General features: G+C 36.6%; 1 protein-coding gene across 3 annotated transcripts in view; it reads left to right on the top strand.

Moving 5' to 3' along the window:
- The first annotated feature begins 76 nt into the window (after positions 1-76).
- LOC134047070 (hyccin 2) overlaps positions 77-25,607 on the top strand; it is a 68,539-nt gene continuing 43,008 nt past the window's right edge. For 2 of the 3 annotated variants that reach the window (XM_062497985.1, XM_062497984.1), the window contains exons 1-5: positions 77-106; positions 598-641; positions 19,125-19,227; positions 20,122-20,200; positions 21,285-21,386. In XM_062497985.1, coding sequence (XP_062353969.1) covers positions 20,150-20,200; positions 21,285-21,386 — 153 coding nt within the window. In that variant the 5' untranslated portion in view covers positions 77-106; positions 598-641; positions 19,125-19,227; positions 20,122-20,149. Of the gene's footprint in view, positions 107-597; positions 642-13,562; positions 13,623-14,339; positions 14,446-19,124; positions 19,228-20,121; positions 20,201-21,284; positions 21,387-25,607 lie in introns of all 3 variants that reach the window. The other variant, XM_062497983.1, reaches the window with a different exon arrangement.

The following is a 25,607-nucleotide window of genomic DNA, read 5'->3' as shown; positions in this document are numbered from 1 at the left end:
CAATCAGTGCGCGGCTTCTTGCGGGGGGCGTGGCCCAATGGGCGGGCGCCTTGCTGAGGTGCGGGGTTGGCGGTGGCTGGAGCTGGCGGCGGAGGAGGAGAGCGGGGTGAGGGGGCGGTGGGGCCGGCGCCGGGGGTGGCGGGACTTGGGCCGGCGCCGGGAACGAGCATCTCCCACCTTTCGTGGGCTGCTCGTCGCCGTCAGTCGCCGCCGGCGGTGCGGGCAGGGACGGAAGCCCCGCGGGGTCTGTGCGTGCGGGGGCGCGAACCGTTCCCAGCGCTCGCGCCGCTCGCGTTCCCTCCCCTGCCTTTGCTGCTCTGCTCTGTTCCTCTCCTCTGTCCCCTTCCCGCTCCCTCTCCGCTCGGACAGCGGTCCCCTCCCCGCGGTTATGTAAGCCCCGGCCCCCCGCCCTGCCCGCGGGGAGCGCTGACGGGGCCCGGGCAGTGCCCGCTCGCCGTCCGCCCTCGGGGTGCGCTTCGGCGGGGGAAGGAGCTGGGGGAGAAATCGGAGCTCCTAGCGAGCCCGGCTGGCGCCAGGAGCCGAGTTTCGGATTTCAGTGGGTACGCTTTAAAAGAACGTTGGTGTTTGTTTCCATAGGAGAAGTGGGGAGACGTCCCGAAATCCTGGAAGTGCACTGAAAGGTAAGTGGAAGTGAATAATTCTCTTGACAGCTACCTCTTGAGTGAGCTGGTGACTTGCTTTCGCTGAGTACTTGTGTCGGGAGCTCGGCGTTTGCACGTGTGGCTGTGTGACTGTGAAGTGACTGTGTGACTGCCGTAGTATCTGGTTAATTACAGTAATTTTTATGTTCATCAAACTTGAGCACATGGTCTACTTCATCTGGAAAGAGATTGGTAAAAGTTAACTGCACAGTCAGTGACTTATGAAGGCTTGAGTTATTCCTCAGTTGTATATAATACAATATTGTTTCCTTTGAGCAGAATACAAACTGTTATATTAATTTTTGATGCTCTTATTAACATAAGAATAAACATTATAACATGATGCTGGCAGAACTTTGGGACAGACTGTCGTGCCTTTTTCTAACACATTTTGATGGAACTCTACTTCTGGGTTTCAGGGGTTTTTAATAGGGATATTGGAAGTGCATGAGAAGATTTCCAGGAGGAATGCCATTATCATGTTATTGACAGTGAAACTGTTCTAAATAGAGTGCCATCTGTTTAATCCAGACTGCCTCAGTGTGGTTTCAGCATTGACTGTTTTTCACTGTGAGATAAAGTCTGGAAGATCCAGGGCAGTCTTTTCTCAGGGTGAGAAGACACACATTTGTTTTTCTAGAATGTGATGGGAGGGGGGTGGAATTGTAGGAGGGCTCTTTATTTGTGAGGTGCTTAAATCCCTGTCTTATGGAGAATGTAGCTCTGTCAGAGACTTGCAAAGCATTTCTTGTTTCTTACTGTGGTTGAAAGCTTATGTGTATGTGTCCAAAGTCCACTGGTGCTGAGGAATGTGGATATTTTTCTCAGATTTTTTTTTTTCAGTCACCCACAGACATGTCAGATACCAGATACCTTGGCTTCATTCTTTGAGAGAAAGATAAAAAGTCCTAGTTTTGTTGATGTTTTTATGCTTTTTTCCTCCCTTATTATTTGTTAGGGGGGGTTGTTTTTGTTTATTTAGTTTTCTTCATGGTGCTTGGAAGCCTGACTTGAGTATTATGCACAAAACTATGCTGGTATTGCTGAATCTGTCACCAGGGACGTTCAGTTCTGATTACAGAGCACTGGCTTTGTGTGATCTGTTGTGCATGAACAGAATTGTAGCAGAGGAGTGCACTTGCCAGGATTTGTCTTCAGGTACATCATCTCTTTCAAGGTTTAACAAGGTTTGGAACAGCTGTTTTTGCCTTCCCCTTCACCCCCCAAGTACATAAAAACTCCTGATAAGAAAACTTTGTGCAATCAGTTGATCTGCTCCACCATGTTTTGCTTTTTCTATTTCCTTTTCTTTCAGTATGGACTGCACTCTTTTAAAAATAAGACTGCAGATATGAGGGATGTGATATTTTGGGAGTGTAGTAAGCTCTTTGATGCTGTATCTTCAAGTAAGTGAGTCTGCATAATTTCAAGGGGCCTATAAGTGTTGCTACAATGTGCTTTGAGAAGGAAGATTCACCATAATTACAGTGTTAGTCTGGAGAAATCAATAATATTCACGAGAATATGACATAAAAGATATTTTTATATTGTATTAAAAAAATCCAACAAAAAACTGAATGTCCTCTAGGAAGGAAAGGTCATTGAAACTCCATGTACAAATAATCAAACTCCATGTACAAATAATTAGCAATTTTTGTGATTTATTCAGTTGAGTTTTGGTTTTTTTTTTTTTTGTTTATTCATAGTGGTGATAATTACTGCAAAGATTAGGTGTTCTAAGATAAAGTTGAGTTAATATGTATGCAGCCATGCTAGTTATGATTTACTGGGATTCCTTCTTGTGTTGTTAAGCTAGAGGAAGGCTGCAGGGTTTCTTGGATAGCTTTCAAAAGTCCATGTTTCCAGCCATTTGTGTTGCTGTGCATTCTGGGTTGACAGATTGTGAGATACATTATAGGAACCCCTCTTCTCTGCCTGTGCATCCAGTATTCTCTCCAGCACTGGCCAGTGTTTAGTGCTGTGCTCTTCATAATAGTTTTCTGGAGTAGAGAGCTGTGTGACTGACAGTGACTTGAAGTGTTTTCAGTTTTGAGATGACAAGAAAGGCTTGTGGGGTTGTTGTTTTGGTTTTTTTTCCCCTTCAATATCAGAATACATATTTGAACTTGTTAAACACTGCCTCGTTTTTTTCCCCTGAAATTGCATGCAATACTTCATGTGATGTTGTATTAGTAGTCAGTTATGTCATTGGAAGCCTCTTGTCGTTTGAATAAAATCGTTAATGCTGCTTTAATTACAATAAGGATGGAAAAGATCTTTCTTTAGTTACCTTGGTTTCTTTGAATGCTTTTTTTTTAAAAAAAGCTGTGAATGGTGGAGAAGGAAATTATCTTCTCTGGCATCGTTAGAGAGCTAAATATTGTATGGACAGTATCACTCACTGCTACACCTCTGTTTTAGAGAAGTGATGGGCTGGAGCAGTAGTTTCTTAGTTCCTTTCTGTTTGTGGTGTTTGTTTGGTGGTGGTTTTGGTTTTTTTGGTTTTTTTTTTTTTTTTTTTGGGGCAACGCAAAGACCATTCTTGACAGGAACAACCATACTGGTCTGATCTTGTATTTCCTCTTGAGCCTTAAGCTCTGAGATCTTGCAGTGTTAAAGGATCATTGTTCTGAGCTCTGCTTGTCTGCCATAGCTGAGCAGGTGCTCATTTGACAGCAGGTGCTTTATTCTTATGCTCTTTTTGAGAATCTAGGGTTACCCCTTAGGTCAGCTCTCCCAGTCTCAGTGGGGATCATGTGTTGTTTAGGTTTTTGTTTCATGGATATACTTAAAAAAAAATTTATAAACTTTTTGCAGCTACCATGTTTTCTGTTAGTAAGAGCTGTATTTCATGGCTGGTGTCAGTAAGTCATTCCTCTGTTCTGTTTTGAAGCTGTTACCCGAGACCTTCATGTGATACTCCCTGTTTTCTGTATGAGGTGAGGCAGACCTGTTTGGCTCTTTACCAAGAAGTTTAATATGAGCTGAGAATTTTTAAAAATTGGGGTCATATGTTCACTCAAAGACTTGTCTGGGCTGGAAAAGAATTTTTGATTCCATGACTTTACTTGATGCTTGTTTCCTTGTATTAAGATATGGAGGAGTATTTGGAAGTGAAGGTGGAGGCTTCCCCAGCTGAGTTTTCTTGAAGAACATCTGTGCCATAGTAATAATCATTAAAGAAATCCCTTTCAGGGAAAACTGATCTGAGCAGAGACAGTCACAAATAGTACAGTTTGATTGCTACTTCAGTCAGTTATTTTCATTTCTGAGCAGAATAATTGTGAGAAGTAATTCTTGACTTATTTAATGCTGTTTTCTACAGGGTTTTTTTTTTTTAATAAGAAAGTAGTTTGAGTTTATGCTTGTATAACTCACTGTAGATAAAATGGCAAGTTGGTTGAATTTTTCTCTCTGCACCTTTGCTTGGCTAATTCCTGCTTCTAGTAGCAAGACAAATAACTCAAGTGTCTTTTTTTTTTCTTCTTCTTTTTTATTTAGTCAGAGGAAGGATTTATGGAGTGACACAATGGATCTCATTTTTTTTGTATAGAATTCTGACTGTAGTTTTTAAGCTTCAAATGAAAGCTGAAGAGGTAGAGGGGCACTTCTGATGAAATAAAATGCAGTTAATTTAGGAAAATGCCACTGTAAAACAAAATTCTGTATTGCCAGCTGTGCTACAAAGAAGAGAACATAAAAACCAAGATCAGGGACTGGGTAAAATAGTATAAAGTTTGCAAACTGTTTCAGTCTATGCTGCAGATTATCCATAATAGTAAAAGCTTTTTATTATATGATGATTGGCCACACAGCAGTTTTTCTTTCTTCTGTTGATGTTACAGTTTTCTACCAAATGTAATGAATTTGGGCACAGGATTCAATAAGTGTTTTATTATTAATCAATTCAGATGATTAGTGAAAGACAAAAATACCATTGGCAAGTCACTTTTTCAGTTTCCTTTGTTGTTTTCTGTTTTGCAAGGCAGTCCAGCTTGCCTCTGCTGTCCACTGCCTATGTCAGATCTGCTGCCTTGACCTCTTGGTGTGATTCTGTAGAGGAATACAGATTTTTATGGTCAAATTTATTAACTTTGCCTGAAAATAGAGAGACAGTGACATTTGGAAAGAGATCCCGCTAGGGCGGAGAAATAAAGTGTTAGGTGTAAAACTGCTGCAGACTAGTAACTATTAGGGTAATAGGGTAAAATATTTATTTATCTGTCTCTTAGTAGTGATTATCATTGCTATTATTTGACTTTGAAAAATGCCAAATTCCCTGGCTGTGTAACATTGTTCAGCACAGGACCTGTTGGACATGGTCAGTGCAGTTCAAAGCTGTTAAAACACTCTTCCAGGAATTCTTCTTCCTGCATGTTCTGTGGGGTTTTTTTCTACAGGACAAAGTAGTTCATGACATCTTATTTTATTTTGTATTGTATACAAGCATTTGGCTAACATTCCAAAACTGCAAAGTGTGTGTTTTTGTGTGTAATTACCATAAACTGGCTAATTTTACTGTGATTCTCCAGAAAGCTGAACTGGTTAGATCTCCTTTAGTGGTGTCAGCCTTGTGTATGGTTTGTGAGTTCTTTAAATAGTTCCCCATTGCTGTTCCTCTGAATTCTGCTTAACTGAAATGTGTGACATGGACATTTGTGCAGACTGCATGACTGCAGTTTGCTGATTCATACAGGGCAAAATTGATACATCTGGAATATCTTTTTCTTTTCGTTCCCTGTATTTAGTAGTTTATAAATTTTAAATTGTAGGTTTTTTTAGGACCTTCCTCCCCTCTTCTGCCTTGCCTTGACCCATATGTGATCTGTGGGGAATTTTTTGGCATCTATCTGGAAAGACAGTGAGAAAACTTAGAAGAATAATCTTATTTTTCATGACCATTCAGCTGAGAAGGTATTGGCTTGAAAGATAATGAGCTGAAATATGTGTAAAATTTACTTGGTTTTTTTCCTTCCTGTCTTAATTTATTTTCTTTTTTACTCCAATAATTTGATTATTTCTGAGAAATCTGGACTCTATTTCTTCTTTACATCTCCTCTTCTTATTTTCTGTTTTTTCTGTTTCCTTTAGGTTTGAGGATATGAGCTTAAGGAGATGCTGGAGAGCAGCCCCTCTGCATAACTGCCTCTTTTCTGATTTGGAATAGGGCCACAAGGTGGAAAAGTTGATTTGGAAAAGGTTGTGAAGAAGTCCACAGTAGTTACTCAATAACTTTCCTAAATATCCTAAGCACAAGGTCTTGGAGACACATGGACATAAGCGTAGCAGATTTTGTTGTAAAAATAGCTCAAGTTAGCTTGTATCTGTAAATTTGAATATTGTATTTCCTGCATGTGAAAAATGAACTAGAATTTAAATTAATTTTTTAAAACATGAATTTTGTGAAGATGTGGTGTGTTAAGACTGGTGTGCCCCATGTGTAAGTTACAGTGGAGATTCCACCATCCCAGTTAGCATTGTGATGGCTGAATGTGAGGGTCAATAACCTTCTAGACAAGACATATTTCAGAAGGTGGGAGGCTTTTATGTAAATTTAGTTATAGAGGAGGTGGAGTGAGCAATTTATCAAGCACCTTGGTACATGCCATCAGAGTAGGGCAAAGAACAGAAATCTAAATGCTCAGCTTTGAGTTTTGATACCTGTTTATTACTCTGGCTTAGAGGTGTACCTTTTTGAAAGGATACCTGATGCTTCAGCATATCGCTGCTTACTCATGCTTTAGGGTTGGAAGCACACATCCAGTTAAAAATGGTAACTACAAAAAGCTGCCTGCATAGAATGGATGTTGTACTGGTCTTTAGTATCTGCAGGAGTGAGATAGATGGTTGGTTAAAGTCCATGTACTGTAGTGAAGTTACACAAGAAGTGATTGAAGAGTTTAAATGATAGTAATGTGCCCTTTTACATAGAAATGAAAGGCATGCTGACAAAGGATTTATCCCGGCACAAGCTTATATATTTCTTTGTGTAACACTGGAGAACTTTCCATTGCTTTTTTTAATGTTTTGTTGATCTGAAACAGCATAGAGACATAAGCTAAATATGGACACAGAGGGGAGAGCAAAGGGGGTTTAAATGTGAAATGGAAAAATGACTAGATTCTTGTGTCTCTGGGTTTGGGGCATTTTTAAGGTGCTTGTTTCTTGTTCTTAGCATAGAACAGGCCCTAGACAAAATTGCTGAGCTTCCGAGGCTGCTTGTAGATTGTTAATTATGTATTTGTTCTGTTTGGTGGTTATGTAATTGACAAACCACTGGTCTCCAATGTTGCATCTGTGCAATAATTTCAAATTGTAGCATCCTTAAGCTTCTGGAAGTTTCTAAATCATGTTTGTGGCAATTTCTTGGGAAGAGAGATGCTAGTTTTGTTGGACTTAATTCGAACCATTCTGATAGCTTTCTTCATGTTAGTGGACTGCAGCAAATTGCAGTGCAAATCTTGTCATGTCAGCGTGGCAAGAGCTTCTTGAAAATCCCTGAAACAGTTCTGTGTTACCTGTGGACATACAAATAGAGATAGGAATCTTGGTCTGGAGGGTATTTGTATGCAACTAGAAAAGAAATACCTAAAATACTCAATGGATTTAAGCTAAGCATTCATAAACTGCATATCTACACTGTTTACATTCATAGACATCCTATGACAGTGACCTTTCCTTAAAATCCCAGGTGGCACAAGCATTGCATGATTCTCCATTGAACAGGAAGGCAGGGAACGGGCTAATGCCTTTTCTGTTTGCTTAGATCTGTGTGTCTGCCAAGACTTGCTTCATGTGTTCTGAGTCTTCAGCTTTGCCTTCACCCATGTAAACACCACAGGAGTTTGAGAAGCCTCTGTGTATCTGTTGAATAAGAAAAATTCCTAGTTTGCTTTTACTTTCCTGGGGAGAAGGAGAGAACAAGATTTTCTCCTCACTACAATTTGTGTTAGAAATTGAGACAGCAAATAAAAATTTTAGAGCAGTTTAGGCATGGCTTGTTGCCTGTGTGTCTCCGAAGGACCAATTGCAAAAATAACTGAGATGCCCTTTGGCTTGTACAGGTGTTGAGTGGACTTGGACTATGCGTGGTCATGTAGTAACAATTTCTGCCTTCAGAATATGCACCTTTTCTGCATCAGTGCTGAAAATACTCGTGCAGTCATTCCTTGTAGGTGCAGAAATGAAACTTTGTGGGTGTTGCAATTCGAGGCTTGGTTGCATTTGTCTCCTCAGGCGTAGAAAAATGTTACTGAGGTATCTGGGTGTTTAAATCATTCACGTGGCAGCTGTGTTCCACACGTACCTTGTGTTCTTGGAATCATGGCATTAACCTCTGAGAGAGTGTGCATGCTTTGCTTTTTCCTCCATATAGGTTAAATCCCTTCAGTTAGCTGCAGGTTTTACATGTTCTTTTTGCAGTTAATGTTACAGTTTACGTGGCATAACTAAAACTGCACTAATTGTACTTCTTAATTTAAATTAAGATGTTGGCCCTATATAGCTAGTTTTTAACTTGCCAAATTAGCCCAGAATTAAACTCTGACATTTTTAGGGAAATGGTTGAAGATGCTCTAGTAAATTCCATAATAACACTTACATGTTAACTTTGTAATTATTTCCCCTAGCTACTTCAGTGTTTAAATTGAGTAAAATTTAGGATGCTAAGGCAGAAAAATAAATGTGCAACAGTGGGATTTCACGTTTGTTGTGCACAAAGTCCTAATCAGGTTAAGATCCTGGATGGATTCCAGATCAGATTGGAGGTCAGTGGCCAATAACAGTTGGCACTGATGCTGCTGAAATTGTGTAATTGTGTATTGTGCTGATTGTCACAGTGTGTTATGTGCCACCCCTCCACTCCCCTGCTTTATTTGGCAACTTAAAATTTACTAAATGTTCGAAGGTTAGTTTAGTTATTTCCTCTGGCCCCTTTTTCTTAGATTTGCAGATTCTGGTCTGTGCTAAAGACAGAAAGCTAGGTAGGTTCAACATATGAAAAGTAGAAGAAAGCTCAAGAGGATTGATGTCCAGTGCCTGTAGATGCTAATTTTGTCTGATGAATGCAGAAAGCCTAAAGACTTGTTGGTCAGTGGACAAGTGGGAGTGCTATGCATTTTTTTTTTGGTCAGCTGTTAGGAAAGAGCTGCTTCAGCACAGCTTCTTGTCATTTTACTGAAAAATATTGCAGGAACCTTATCACACTTGGCTGGTGGAGATGTGTGTGGGTGTGATGGTCCATTGTCCTTCTCTGCTGATAGTACTCCCATGATTGCAAACTACTGTATTTGATGGCTTATTTTGATAATAAATTTTTAGTCTTGTGAGAGAGAGGAGGGAAAAAAATCATAAATTGACATCATCATGCTAATTAGAAAACCTTAATCACTGTTTGCCGTTGTCAGCTCTATCAAATTTTGATGTATTTCAAATTAATATTCCAATGGGTAGCTTTTGAAAGATAAAATACCTCTTCTACAGGGAAAGGATTCAGGCTTTTCTTGGCTTTATGCAGAATTCTAGTAGTAGCTATTTTATTGCTATTTCTGTGAACTGCTGGGGCATTCTGCTTTAGTAATGTGTGCTGACTTTGAATAGATTGCCATGATTATCTCTTTGTCTTTCTGAATGCAGGCTTTAGAGCTTCCTGAAATATGTAAGGTTGCTATAAGTAAATTCTGCATGTTTATGCATATGCGTCTCATCCATGGAAAATGGAAAAGGTTTTTATTAGCATTTCCTTTTTTATTGCAGGGGAATGTTTGAAGCTGCCATCTTCTTGGTTTTAATAGTTTAAATGAAACTGATTAGGGAATAAAATTGTTAAAATATGTTATGAAAATCTCTTCAAAGTGCCAGTTGGATAGCTGGCAGATAAGGCAAAAAGGATGAGGATTTTACCCCCAAGTATGAAACCCTTGCTGCTCACTGAGAAGAAAGAATTATGGTGTAATCATCTTAACTTGCAAATCTGAACATAATTGCAAGGACAGGGGTGTTAGGTCTGGGTTTATTTCGTTCAGAACAGTTTTTTCATGTGCTGAAGGAGTCACATGTGGGCTGTGAGCGTTGATTTTTTTCTTGTTCTTGGGGTTTTTTTGTTGTCCTGGTGGTGTGGGGTTTTTTTCTTTTTGTCTTTATACCTGATCAGCCCTACTTTTTGAGAAGTTACTCTACATTCTCTCTGCAGGTCCACTGTGCATTCCAATGACCTCAGTATTTCTAGACCTGTCCAAGTTGTCCTTGAAAGACTGTGTGTTTTGTGGAGCATGCTGTATGAAAGATGAGTATATTACTTACACCAAAAATGTATAATCTAGCAATTTCAGGTGCTTGCTGCATGAACTTTGGTAAATGCTGGTGATCCCTATCAGCACAATTGCATAGGGAAACAGAACAGGCTTTTAATTACACTCAAGCTTTGATGAAAAAATTTTGATGGTGTGTTTGAAGAGAATGAACTGAATTTGTTTTATGCCAGTATAACTAATAAAAGAAGTAAAAGGTCATAAATGTTACCCAGATGGGCAGTACCCATAGAAGATTAAAGAAGTAGAAGATTAAAGAAACTATTTATGCTTAGTATAGTTGGTGTGGGTGCATTTCCACTTGAAATAGATTTAATATATGGAATTTCTGAAAAATTAATGTTGCAAAAAGCAGTAGTGTAACTCCTAACAAGTTACATGGCATGTAAGGCCATCTCTGCTCATTTTCCATGAGTAAATTTATTCCAGAAACTTGAGGAAAGGAAAAGCACTGTTTACCAACTGCCTTTGAAGTTTGTTTGTTTGTTTGTTTTAAGTGGGAAGACTATTCAGTATTACAAACAAAAACCCAGAGTATCTCTGTGTATGGATGAGGTTATGTAAAAATGGCTGAAGATTAGAACATTGAGTCCTTAGTGAGGTTTTTTTTTTGTTTGTTTTTTTTGAGTTAAAGAAAATATATTTGAAAACCTAGAACACTGTAAAATTAACCATCTTTATATAAATTCCATTCCCCTGTCCACACAAAAAAGCCTGGGGAAGCATACCCATGAAACCTGCTGCATGGATTTTCAGTGCTGCATGTCAGATCTGTAATTTATCATGATCTTGAAGGACTCACATTTTCTGAATATACACTGGGACAGCCCTTGACAAGAACTTTTGATTTTGTCCAAACTATAAATAGAAAATATGTATGAAAGTAGTAGTGTGCATTTAAAATTTTGCTGTTGTTGTTGCAGTGTTGGGGGGAGGAGGAGAAAAGGCTCTGCATTTCAACTGGGGTCATCAAGCACCTGTGGAAGGCTGCTTTCTTTTTGTGTCTGTTTTGTTTTGTTGTTTATTGTGGTTTTGCACTACTTTATTTTTTATACTTGTCTATAGCTTAGATAAATGAAAAATATTGTGGAAAATCTTGCCTAACATGGTGCATAAAAGATTGGGTTGGTTTGTTTCTGCTGTGTTTATGTTATGTTCCTAAAGATATTACACATGAAGTTTTGCCCTAGAAAAACAATAGTTTAAAATTCAGATCAAAAAGCATCCAAACACCCTGCCTAAGTTATGTTAGTAATTTAGTGTCCACGCTATTTTAAAAATACATGGAAAATGAATCATTTCACACTAAAATATTCATTAGTCCTTTCTTATGACTGGTTGGTTTGCATTCTGTTGTAATGTTGGTTTAACAGAAGAAGAATAATGACTGTAAACAATGTGCATTGTGTTTATTCAGCAGTGAAGATTAATAATTAAACTCATACCTAGACAAAGGGGGTACCTGGTGTAGTTGTTGCAGTAATTTACATTTACTGTTGTTTTAATTCTCACACAGTTATTTCACTGAGAAGCAGCATATACTTCCAAGTAACAGGCCACAGAGTGCCAGTTGTAGTAAGATGAGTTTCAGAGTTTCATGAGATCTTCTAATAAGGTGAGGTTATACTTTCTTTAGATAGACACTGTTTCTTTGGCTGTTTTCTGTGAAGGAGAGTCCATCAAAGGCTGTGTAATTTCCTGCCTTGGAGGAATCCTAGTGAAGTTAGTAGTGGGGCTGGTCATAAGCATCAAATTTGTAGCACAATCACCTTAATCCTTTGGGTCAAATATATAGTGGTTGTTGATGTTCACACAGCTCTTAATGGATCGTGTTATATAGAATTAACATGGTCAGGAATATGTTTTATTTGTTCTTTGTAGTTCTTAAAACCCTCCTCTAAATTTCAGAAAACTAGAGTGAGACTGAAAATGACTGACACTGAAATAATGCTGTGATACATGCCATGGAAGAAGACAAGTTGTTTCCTCTGCAATGGCAGTTGGAAGTGATAAAGGCACCTACAGTTTTAACTGTGAAAGTTGAAGCAGATCTTAAATTTCAGAATTCTTGATGCTACTCTGCTTTACCTCTGAACAGTGAACAGCCTTCTGTATGTCACTTAAGTCCTTCCTGTAAGTGTGTAGGGTTCAACTTGCTCATAAATCCCATTATTAGATCTCTTCCATTAGAAGAGATCTGGGCTGTTCCGAAATTGTCATCTTGATGAGTAGTGGTGTGATCAGTGATGTTTCATTTAACTACATTTGTTGTTCAGTTAGCTTTTTGAAGTTTGGGAACTTATATTGGAAAAGTGAGACCAGCATCTCAATCAGAATTAATTTTATCCTGGAAAATCATACATCTTAAATGTGAATGAAGCATCTGAGTCACATATGAAATTTGTGGCATAGTGCAATAAAACGATACGTCTTAATGCTTATGGATCTGTATTTTAACTCTTTTGAAAGCCATTTTGAAAGTTTATTTTAGAACTTCGTATTCTTACTGCATCAAAGACTTTTTTAAAAGTCAGCAGGATGACATAATTTTAGTTATAATTGAGGTAAATTGAGATAAATTTGGTGATTCTGCTCATTTAAGAATTGGTGAATGTGTAAGAAAGTGTGTGGATGGGGGAAATTTGTCACTTCAACTTAATCTATTTACACTCCTGTTCTGGGAGGTGGAGGCTTTACCATCTGGAAGTTGGAAAGATTAGAATAAGGAATTACATTACTTTCAGCAGAGGATCCTCTGGGTTAGATCTCTTTGAGAATAGGGAGGTTAGGTAAATTAATTAGTGCATGTGTAACCTAAATTCCATTTTGTGTGAATCACAGTTGGTAGGGAATACTGCAGTGAGAAGTATATACTGGTATTGGAGTTTAGATATTGGTCTGGAATTGACTTCAACTTTTTATGGATATTTTTATAATAGAACAGGCATTTATTTCTCTCAAGTGATGATTTTACAGCTCAAAAGTGGGAAGCTGCTTAGAATCTTCAAGCTGGTATTTCTAGAACTTGAATTTCAGCATGAATTTCTTTCCTGATAATTATGCTAAGACCAGATAGTGATCTTAGCATAAGGTTGGCAGTCTTATTCCAAAGTGCATGCTGGGGGGGGGGATGGGGAGGTGGGGAGTGGTGGTGGTGTTGATTTGTTTTGATTTGGTTTTAAATTTTGCTTTGATTTTGTTCCCACGGAAATTCTGTTTCAAGATTTCTCTTAGCTTGTGTCCATTTTTAGTACTTAACACTGAGCACCTTAAAAAGACCACTTCAACTGTGATTTTGCAAGTGTTACTTTGCTGAGGCTTTTTTTTAAGGTTCCTTCTTTTGCTATGCATTTTGTATCTTTTGTATTTAATTTACTTCATGAGTCAGAACCATGAATGAGAAGGTGTTTGGGAGAGGTAGGGTTACACGGAAAGTAATTTACATGGAAATGTTTTTGTAAGTAGAGAAGTTAACACAGACAAATAGCACAGGAAGAGTTATTGCATATGAACTAATGCAGAGGGAGGACAAACCTGTACTGTCTGGCGTAGGATGGGTTATCACCAGGATCCTGACAAGAGAATGTTTTAGGTTTTGTGTAGGATGACTACGTGAAGTTGTTTCTAAGGAAACTGGTGCTGAGAGAATAAGGTAACATTTCTTTGGCTAACCTATGTGTGTGTGTCTATATATATTTTTTTTTTAAGTGCGTCAGGTCCTGATAATAGAATAATTAATGTGTGTTTTGTGGAATTTGTTTAATTTATTAATATTATTAATATTAGTAGTATAATTTAAGGCTGCAGGATAATGTATTTTATTATTATTGTTTCCAAAATCCTGTCAGTAATGTAGAGAAGTGTTTTCTTAGAATACAGATTATAAGTTTGTTGTTCCACATTCTCGACCATCTCAACTCTTTTCTGCTTTATTTGTTGCATGCACTCCTAGGAAAGGGATTTGGCTATGAGTGTACAGTTGTTTTTAATTCAGGCTCTGCTTATCTGTCTCTGTGAGGCAAGTGACACTTAAATTTTTCTCAGTAGAATCACCTGATTTCTGTAGCTCTCTACAGCTACTCTGTTCAGTACTATGAAAACATCAGCCTTAAAGTAGTTTTTAAAACTGTTATATGGTGTCTATTTTCAGTGTTGTATTTTCATTCCCACTGCCTTAATTGTTTGTCTTCAGCACTTTTGTATCTGTAAAGCACAGTTTCACTGTAGGAATGATAGAACCATAGAAGGTTGGCAGCTGAGCTTTGTGGTGCTTGAAAAGGCACAGAAGATAATTTAGAGCTTAAAATGACTTAGAATGGGCTTTTTGGAACAGATGGGCTGTACCTTTTCTTTACCCCTTTTTTGGCAGCTGCTGAAATGGATGTGACCTTTTGATAAGAAATGGATCTTACTGTGCAAGTATGGTACCATGAAAGTTTGCAAGACTATTATCAATCATCTTTTACTTCTCTGTGGTAAGGCTTTCTCCAATTGTTTTCACATAATTTTCTTTGTTGCTGATATCCAAAAAGAAAGATGTTTTAGGCTGGTTATTACTAGTGAGTCAGAGTGGGCAGGGAAGAAGTGTCTTATCCAAGTTGTTTTGCATGACTAAGGCTTGTCTAATAAGGCTGGCAACCTAAATCCCACATACAGAATACATCAGCATTTGTATTTTAAAGTTGGAATGCATGCCTGTCTGCTGAAGCTTGCAATTAAATTACCTAAAAACTAGAGTTGGAAGAGTGCTCTTTCTATTAAGCAGAAGGCTTGAGCTGACAATATAGATTAATAACTGTCTGGAGGACGTTTTGTTTCTTTCTGTCATTGTCAGTTTTTACCTTGTTTCTCTGTACTGTGGAGCTGTATGGCCAAGAGAAGTCTGGCAGAATGTTTGAACCCGTTTCTAATGGCAAGTTGTAGTTCCAGCTCTGATTTGTTGAGGACAGTAGTTTTTAAATTTATTATTTTATGTACTTACGAAAATGACAGTTTATGTAAGTGTCTGCTAAATAGGATTCTGGTAGAATAATATGTTTATGTACATGGATACAGGGAAATCACAATGGCATTTTGTACTATATTTATCATAAGAGATGTGTATTACAATACACGTACTTTTAAATAAGTACAAGAAGTCATCCACCAAAATGGTACATTTCCAAGGCTGGTTTTATTTTTCCTTGAGATTAAATTATCTTAAGAGTCAGACCCTTTTGTAGTGTGGAAACAGACCGTACTGTGGCTGTTTAATATCTTCTGGTATATAAATTCAGAGTAGCTGGATGAAGCTGTATACACCTACATACTGCGTGGTTAAGCAAGAAGTTGCTTTTAAGAGAAGTTTTTTTGTGAAGTGTATTGATGAAGTGCTAGTCTACACCATTAAGTTTTCTTATTTACTCTCCTTGTTCTACAACAGGAGTATGTAAAACAGGTTGCAGTGTTTATCTGTAATAGCATCTTATTGTCCCCACTATGTTTTCTGGTAATTTGGAGTGTGAGAAACAGTACACTGTTAACAGTCAAAGGTTTCTACCTTGGTGTATTCAAACATTTAATTCCTTATTACTCTGTTACCAGAAAAAGTCCATTCTACCTTCTCAACCACTTAATTCCATGTGCTTCTAAGACAAGGAGTTCTTTATTTCTCTGTTTAAAAAAAAAATATTCCCATATCCAGGTTAGAAGTTATTTTTCACTGTTCTTTTCAACTTCTTCTTAAACATTATTCTGCCTTATACATAACTTCTTTTTAGGTTGTTTGCATCACATGTAGGCCAGTGTTTCAAATAAGAGCATATTACCAGTTTTGTACGCTCTACTTTCATGTTTTCAGATTTACTTTAAATGACTTTGTGTAATCGAGCATCTTGATTTATTTTCTGGCTGCTGATGCATTCCTGTACAGATGTTTTCATTGCATCTTCAAGTGTATTACCTAGTCTTTTTCCATTTGGTCTTTTACACCTCTGCATTCAAGGTAGCTCATCATGAGAAGTTCAAATTGTACTTTTGTTGTCTGCACTTCTCAGCATGTTGCCTGGTTTTCTTCCTCCAGAGTTTCCCAGTCTCGTTAGTGTGGGTGTCTGGTGGGGAAGTTTCTTTCCTGTGTGCTTCTGACCACCTCATCTTATGTTGTCTTCTCTCTACTCTGCTTTCCAGGGTGTTAATCATGTTTAACACATGGTGCTCTGCTTACAGAGCTAGGAACTTTCTGGATCAAATAAACTGAATATATGTTTAGTTCAGAGTAAGGATGCATTCTTGATGCTTTCCACGCTACTTCTTTTACAGAGGCAGCATGGAAAAATCTTTCTTCAAATAAGTTTCTTTCCGTGCTCAGTAATGAATTATAAATGTGAGAGGAGTGTTTACATAGCTTGGAAGAAAAAGCTGTAATTGATAATGGAGTTTTCTGTTCTTTTAGACCTGTCAGTCCATAATGTTCCCTTACACAAGTGGCTCTGTGAAGAAATCATGTAGCATGAAGCTCTATTATTTTGACTGACACAACTCAGGTTTTAATTACAAATTATTCATCTTATGGTCTTTAAGGTAAAAATACATAATATTTTCATTCATTGTGCAACTAGGACTAAAATTATGTTATATGCATCATGCCATTTACTATATTATGGTCAAAACTGGACTCATTTTGAAGTGCATGTCCTGTAATATAATCTCTCTCAAGTATCTTTAAACCAGTATAAACTACTGGCCTCTTTAAAACAAATATACAAAGAAAAACCCTGTATAAAATACAAACCACCAACAAAAAACTCTCTGCATACTTGAATAATCATATCTTCTTAAATATCATCAATTATGAATATCTAATTAGTGGCATTTTATTTTTCTTTCTAATCTCCACTGTTATAGTTGATAGTGTAGCAAGTGGTACTGGCTGAGATTATTTGGGTAATCATTTTGCTGTTGCAGATTGATTTTTTGGTTAGTGGTTTAAATGGAGACTGATAAATAATAATGTACTCACTATGTCCTTCTAAATGTAAGTGAAAAACAAGCTCTCTGATGAGCATAGTTGATTAAACCCTTTTTTATTTCTTTTACCTTAGTCAAAAATTCTTGGGGAGTTATCTGAGTTTTAGCTTTCATTATTCTGCCAGTGTATTGTTGGAATAAACTTTTTTCCCAGACTTTTATATTTTCAAAGGCAAAAATACGGAGAATGGTGAATTTTCCATCCCTGGAGGGATTTAAAAAGCCATGTAGATGTGGCAGTGAAGGACGTGGTATATTGGTGGAGTTGGCAGTGCTGTGTTAATGGTTGGACTCAATGGTCTTAAAGGTGTTTTCCAGTGAAGATGGTTCTGTGATTCCATGGTTGGTGTGCATGGCATGATCTAGGAGAGTGCTCTGATTTGGTGAAATTCTGTTTGCATCTTAACTGTAATTGTCAAATGCACAGTGCGAGACGATGACTTCCTTCAGAACAGAGTATCATAGCTTTAATATTAAGGGTAAAGATTCCAGGTCTAATTTTACTGCCTTATGTGTCATATCCTGTTTGTTTTTGCCAAACGAGTAAATTTAGGAGAAAACACTTAAACTAGCATTTCAGGTGCTTTTATAGGGAAGCTTTTGGTAACTGATCTTTTGTATCTGATTTTAACATTGAGTGACTGCATTCCTAACTATAACTTTTCCTGTTCCATGCCTTAGTGTGAATTCAGACTTGCTTACTTGTTCAGTATTTAAGAAATCTTCATCAGACCACATGTAAAGATATTTTAGTATGTTTTATTATTACTGTTACTAATAACTAAATTTTTGATTAGTTATTATGGTTCCTATATAAGAACATTTGAATCATAGTAGAAAAGAAATTAAATAAGCATGGGAAATCTCTTATATTCCCTGTATTTTGTTTGCTCTGGGAGAGATGTGAACACTCTGAAAAAGAAATTCAATACTCTTGGTTCAGGCTACTTCAACCTTGAATAAATATGCACAGAGCTTTAATGTGTTGAACCAGTTTACTTTAGGGACACACCCACACACAGTGTTTGATATATTTATATTTTTTGCCCCCAGAGGTACTACAAACCAGGGAGTGTCAGCATGAGGTGTGCTTTGCAGATGGCCATTTGAAAGTGCCAGGAGCCATCTGTGTGTGAGGCTGAGGCAGTGCCACAGCTGCTGTGCTGGGAGCAGTGTCCAAGCGTGCCTGGGATGGGGCACCGAGCTGAAGGCTCACCCTGCTCTTCCTCAGTGCTCCTGTGCAGGGTCAGTGCAGCTTGTGTGCTGGGAATCCATCAGCTGCCTATCCTCCTTCTTTGTACAAGCCCTTAAAAATGCCTCTAATATGCCAGCAGATAATTTCAAAGGGAGGGACGGTTTGTAAAACAACCAGCGGTGACCGTGGCCAGAATAGATGTGGAGTATTTATGCATTGATGCAGCAGCTGTGGTTCTCAAGCTGACTTATGCTGAAAGAAGCTCCCAAATAGCGCTTGCTCAAAGCTCAGTGTGTGGCAAAACCATTCATGCACCTGGAGTTGGTTCCTATGTTTGTTGCTTGCATCATGCTCGTTATGAAGGGATTCTTCAGCAAAAGGTGAATTTCAGTGTAATATGTGATTTTGCACAATGGCACTAAAATTTTGTCTCTGTAAGAAATATGTACTAAGGAAATTATAGTATGGGAGAGTCTTTAATTTATTCAATTCAAGAATTACATGTTCTCCAAAGTCAGGGTATGAATTCAGTTCACATTTTATAGAATTACTACTCTCTTCTTTTCCTCTTACACTGTTCTTTGTAAGTACTGTGCCTTTGGTACTGTGCACCATTAATATGGAAGGATTTTCTACATAAGCAACAAAATCCTTTTTTTTTTTTTTTTTTGGATGAAGGCAATTCCTCCCTTCCTCCTGCTAAAACGCTTGAGGTTTTTTTTTTTGTTTGTTTTTTTTTTTGTTTGTTTTTTTTTTTTTTTTTTTTTTTTTTGTTTTTTTTGTTTTTATTTTTAATGGCAAATTGTTTTATTGCAGAAGGATTCACATGGATTTTGGAGGATTTGATAAAATTCAGTTTGTAAGGCCAAAAAAGTTTACATTAATGCTTGCTTTACTATATTTTTTTCCTGATTTTATGGTCAACATACTTTTTTTTTTTTTTTTATCTTTTAGAAAACAGGGCAGTACTTGAAGGCTTGACAAATGCATTCCAGGTTGAAAAATTTCTGCATTCCTTCTCCTCTTCCTCCTTTAGAAAACTGACTTCTTTAAAGAGGTAAAGTTGAATGTTGTGATTTTTTTTTTTTTTTTTTCTCTAGGCAGACTAAACTAGAACTCAGCTTCTTCTGTAGCATACACTATGATGTTTTAAATTAAATTCTATCCATGGCTCACTCTGACATGGCCTTTGTTTCCCTATATCAGACAGGATGTAATTGTAAACTTTTGTTTGCAGAGATCTAATTAGTTGTTCTGTTATTTTACAGAACTATTTTTCAGTGTTTCTGCTGAAATAAGTCACTCAGGTGTTACTTGAAATAAAATTAATATTGTTTCTGAATTTGTTGTATTTTAGGATTTTTAAACATTCTTTAGAAATCTGAAGTAGTTCCTTGCCCCCAAGAGAGCTGGTATTCTCTTAATGACTTCCTGCCAAGGGCCATTGAAAAAATGATACATTAACTCAAAAAATGTGGTGGCAAGCCTTTTATCTTATTTTACTTCACTTTTTGTTTAACAAATACTGATTGTTCTTAAATACAAATCTTTCAGCACTCAAAACAAGTAAGTTCTGAGGAGAGAATTGCTGAATCCAGTCATGTAGTCTGGCTATTTAAAGATCATTTATTGTAGGACTTCTATGATGTAACTTATATGTCAGACATGTAATTTTTTGTTGAACCTAAATATTTTTCAAAACACTGAAAGACAACTGGCCTGAAGAACTGAGTACTTCTTTTTCCTCCTTCCCCATTTATGCACAGCATTTTAGACTAAGCTAAGAAAACAGTTAAATTATTCTTAAATAATGGGACTGATGGTCAAAATGCAACTTTTAAATTGTTTTGTATTATATAGTTCTCTTGGAAAGATCTTGGCAGCTAGGATTGTAAAAAGTTAAATTTTTGTACCATAACTGGTATTTAATTTCTTTTTTTTCTTTCTAAAGGTAAGAGAGAAGCAAAAGTAGGAAGAAAATGCTGGGATCAGAACGAGGTGTTGTGGAAGAATGGCTGTCAGAATTCAAGGTGAACTGAGACAATGAATATCTAAACCATTTGCTTAATGCCACCAAACATAGCAGTGAGGTTTTTTAACATCAAATAATTAACATTTTCCATATCTGTTACTTGATCTTTTAATTTCTTATAATGCGTCAAGCATACCAATGTCTGCATAATTGAGTTGGCTGGTACATAATGTATAATTGTAATAGTAGTTTATTTTTTGTTTATTATTGTAGAGCAGAAGACTGCAATAGCAATGTAGTCTTTTAAATGTGTATTTTGTGTAGGTCAAGCTGATAGAATTTAAGTAACAGCTGGATAATGCTGCCCCAATTTCCAACTGAGAAACTTTCTAATTTAAAAATAATCAGTATGTATTTATTTGGTCTTTATTAAAACATCAAAGAAAAATACTTTACTTTTCCTCCCCTGCAGTCTGTGTAAAATTAATTGTTTTGTCATGAAAAATCTGAAGTATTTTTAAGCTACTTTGCAAGTTGATAGTTATTCTGGGTGCAATACAGAATAATGCATAAACAACAAAACAGGATTTCACGACTGATTAGAAATTAGTCTGTTATTTAAATTAAAAATTAGTAGTTGCTCACATCATTGGTGAGAGTAAGTCATTATATGCTGTCATTGGAAATGTGTTTAAGTTCCAAGGATGCAAAATCCACAAACATTGTTGCTGGGGAAGACTAGAGGCTGTCTGTGCTCATTCTATACTCCACACCTCTTAAATAAATAGATTTGAGAAAGTCTTCATAAAGAGCCTGTTAAATTCAGGCTGTCAAAAAAAGAGAGTCCTCATATCAAACTAGAGCAACTGATTTATGAAAGCTGAATCTAAACTGCTTTTGGGTTTAACCCTGAAAGTGCCTAAGTGCTCCCAAATGCTGTTTGTATGGAGAAGGACTTGTAGTCAACAGTTAGGTTACAGGTCTGAGCATTTGCTGAACTTCAGGACTTTTCTTTGATGTTGGGATGAGACTTGATTCTTTTTAGGAGGTCTTGAATACTTAGAAGCATTTATTTGTCAGCGTAACCATTTATTTATTTATGTATTTATATATATATTTATTTGTTTGTTTGTTTGTTTTAGGCATTACCTGAATCACAAATTTCCAGCTATGCAGCTACATTGCACCGAAAAAAACCACTGGTACCAGCTCTTTATAAGGTCATTCAAGACCCTAATAATGAGGTAGGAGATTTAAAAAACCTGTTTCTATTCTCATTCCTGGATCTTTCATATCTACAATTAAAGCTAAAGTAAAGGAGAGGAAGATTGATTCTTTTTTTTAATGTAGTCTAACATAGGTATCATCCCTCTGCCTGTTTTTTGACAGTTACTTTAATGCCTTCCTAGTAAGACACAATCTCAACTGCTTCTAAAATACTGTTTATGCTGTCTGTTAGAGTCTCTTTGCCACAGCTGACTGTTGTGTTTTATTTGGCACGAGCTGGTTGTGGTGGGTTTTTTTTGTTGTTGTTGTTGTCCTTTTTCGGGGGGGGATTGGGGGGAGGTTCGAGTTTGTTTGTTTGTTTGTTTGTTTTCTTTTTTTCTTTTGTTTTTGTTTTTAGCTTTCAGAAACCACCTTTCAGTCATAGCTGAGACAAAAGGACACCTTAGAGTGGAACTCAGAAAGATCAGTGTACTTCTTGTGTGGTGGCTTATTGCAGTGGAAGATGGAATCAATTTTTAAATGCCATTAGGATGACAAGATCTTCTCATGTTTATACTAGTATCACTTGTGTGTAATTTGGTTTACACTGTTGTAAGCAAGAGCAGAACCAGGGCCCCAAAATATAAATAGACACAATGAAAACTCAGCTTACCCTTGTACACGATTCATTTTGCAAGTGATGTTAAACTAAGCTTTCTAACCCATTGGCTTCTGCAAGGAGCATTTCTGGGCAAGTGTGTGAAGATTAACTTCTGAATAAATTGTGCAAGCATACCATTCTCTGACACATAAACTACTTTAGACAAAATGCTTACAAATACTTGATGTATCATCTGTGACTTCTCATATATTTATAAATTAAATGGGTAGTGTACACAGCAAGGAAGTTCTTTATTTTCCCAAGTACAGCTCAGCTGTTTTAGGAAGCTGAATGCTTGATTAAACTTCAAGGAGATTGCATAATGCTCATTCAATTTATTAAAAAAAAAAAAAAAGGTTTCATAGCTGTCAGCTTCATTTCAGTATTATAAATAACCTGCATAGTGACCTTTTTCTTTGTACTGAAAAGCTGCTGTTATTCTCTTTTCAACCTGAAGCCACCATTGCTGCTGTCTATGTACTTGTGTTTGTGTAGACTCCTGAAAATATAAAAGCTTCTTATTGCTTTGAGAATAAGCACTTGATTTTTTTTTTGGTTTGTTTGTTTTTAAACTTGATTTTCATTTTTTTAAAGAACCATATTTGGTTCTTTGCTCTTTAAAAAAGGGGTATTTTTTTAGGGTGATGTTATTGCTCACTGATGCTTGTCAAATGTTACTCTTGGGAAGAGCTGTTGCTGTTTGGACTTGGTTCTGATCCCACATACAAGATAAGCAACCCTAGACATAAAGATGTCCAGCTTCAGGTTCGACTTGTTAAGGCAGGATGCATTTCCTTGTTGCACTTCTTCCAAAGTTATTTGCATGTGAGGAATATAACCAAAGTGAATTCATTACTTTACATAATTCTGAGTAATATCTGCCCCTAACTGAGAGGGGTTTTCAAATATGCTTTATGGGGCATTATTTGTTAGAAGGGTAACTCATGGCTTATGAAGATGAAGCATATGCAGTAGACTATTATAAAAATATACCTTCTGGATTCTTAAACTTGATGGGCAAGTAATTCTTTAGTAGAGTTTAATCACAAGGTTGACTGAACTTCTGGAAAGTGGCAAACTGTTTAGGACAAGCATGAATTTTTCTAGAATCACATCATTCTATCTTGATAAGAGCAGGATTATTAATTTAACATGGAAGGAATCAGCATGCTTAGGAACCAAGCAACCAAGTTGTTTCCCTCTTTTGGCAGGTGTCTACTAGTTTGTTAGCTATTAAATGAAGGCAAGTTTGACAAGTTAAATACAATTGTAACTATTTGCCTTTGATGAAGTGCCCTGACTTTTTTAAGTATAAAGATGACTCGAGCAGAAATTTGCATAGTGTAGAGAGTGGTCTTGCTCATAAACAGCTAATTTAACTGAATAATAAATTGATTTTTGTATAGTATTTGAATTCAGAAGTAAAGTGCTTCTGAAGTACTGTTTTTTCAGATAGTTGTATATTTTTTAGGGTTGGTTTATAGCTGTAGATAACACTATGGATGTCAAGTTAATGCACTACTGAAATTCAAATATTCAATATTTTTGTGGGGCTAATTAGATTTAACTCAGGGCAGCTGTGAAACAGTGAGATCACCTTTGCAATGCCAAGCAATCCCAGACCCAGTCCTCTTCAAATAATAAATGGTTTCACCCAGTATTTATAGTTAAGTCTAAAATAAGCACATTCTGTTTTCTACAATTGAATTCTTCTAAAAGGCAAGTGTTTCCAGTATTTGTCATGCATTTTATAAAGCATTGCATTTAACTTCAAGTTATGACTCTTACGATTTGGCAAGCTTGTAAAATAAGCCAAAAAAAAGCTATTCATCATCTTCCCTTAAAACATGGCTGGTTTGCATCTCTGTGAGGTATAAAACGAAGAGTGAAAATCAGATCATTGACACTTGCAACATATTTAAGCCAGTAAAAAAAGCCATAAGTTTTTTATGCTTATTGCTGCTTATGCTAATAGGAAAGCTTTTCAAATATTTTGTTTGTTAGGAAAGAGAGAGGATTATAAGAGGTATTTTACTTTGGTTTTTTTTTTGTTTTGTTTTGGTTTTTGTTGTTGTTGTTGTTTTTGTTTTTTTGTTTTTTGCTGACTTCTGTGCTACTCAAATTTGCTTTGACTTTGGACTGAAAGATCTTTGGAATTAAAAAGTGTGTGCCAGTTCATGTACACACCCACTACTGATGACAAAAGTTCTATTTCCTCTGTTTATCCAGTGTCTTCTCTGTATGTGTATTCAGACAATTACTTGGAAGAGGCTGTCTCTTTGGAAAGCCAAACAACTAGGATGCAAGGAAAACATTTATTCTTTCTCAGACTGTCAAGTTTTGTGTTTCCAAGTGGGAGACTGTCATACTGTACTTTGATGGGAAAATCCTGGGTGTTTATGCTTTTGAAAATATTGGTGTTGTAGCATCATTGTGATGGCAGCTTTTTCTTACAGCTCTGAGCACACCAGAAGTGCTATAGTAGTTGCAGGTTTTTACCTAAGTAATTGCAGTTGTTTTTCCACGTTTTCTACAACAAATATGACAACTACTAAAAATAAGGAGGATTTGAATACTTGCAGCACCACTAACTGGATATTGCTTGTATCTTTCTAGGGAGCATGTCTCCCTAGTCTTTACTTAAGACTTAATTTTGTAAAATTTTTGTTTGAAAGTAGCTAAAATAAACTTAGTAACTGTTTTGGTTGAGTGTCATCTGACTGTGTTAAAATAAATTTTATTTTCCACTGTTTTTAGTGGAACTTGGATTAGACTGGAAATAGGAAACAGCTTTGGGCTGCTGTCATTTCTAATCCAATAGAAGTACTATTTATAGCATTGCCATTGTATATATCTGTTTTCAGATAATATTTTTAGCTTTTCTTGCAGTTGTCATTTCCCTGCAGATACACTTGTATGTTTTGTTTTCAGAGATTTCTTTTTCTTCTTTCTGTTCTCTTCTTGATCATATTTTCTTTTAAAGAAAAATGTGCAAATTCATTTAGTGATGTCCAAAATACTTAGTAACCACTTTTTAAATTTGAACATCTGAAAAGTGTTAAGCCTTTCATAAAACAAGGATACATTTCTATTTCTGAGGATTTGAACATTTACTGTATCAGTTGGTTTAAATAATTATTCTCACTTTTAGATAGGAGTTTTACGAAGTAAATATTAATTAAGAATGGATATACTTATGCCTTTTTTGACCATAAAGTGCTAAACATGTATGAAATACTGCAATAAATATACTACCAGAAAGCTGTACCATTTTTTCCTTAAAATTATTGTAATAGAGGCTTTACAGACTTCTAATTTTGTTTAGATCCCAAGCCAAGACTTAAGTGGTCTGTTATTTTGTATCTCTGTTTCTATCTGTCTTTCTGTCTCTCTATACATGTATATAAATATAGGTAGACAGATGTATATGACTTGTAAAAATCCATTTGTTCTAAGTGACTGGACTTCTCTCATTCTGTATCAACACTGTCAATGTCATAGCTCTCCTTGTAGAGTCTCTCTTTGCTTCTGTTGTAAATTCTGGCTTCTAGCTTAGAGTAACAAGTCTATCAATCCGAAGCCTTGTTACACAAGGTAC

The sequence above is a fragment of the Cinclus cinclus genome, chromosome 9 (assembly GCF_963662255.1).
Source record: "Cinclus cinclus chromosome 9, bCinCin1.1, whole genome shotgun sequence".
Taxonomy (NCBI): domain Eukaryota; kingdom Metazoa; phylum Chordata; class Aves; order Passeriformes; family Cinclidae; genus Cinclus; species Cinclus cinclus.
This window is presented reverse-complemented; position numbering and strand designations above follow the sequence as displayed.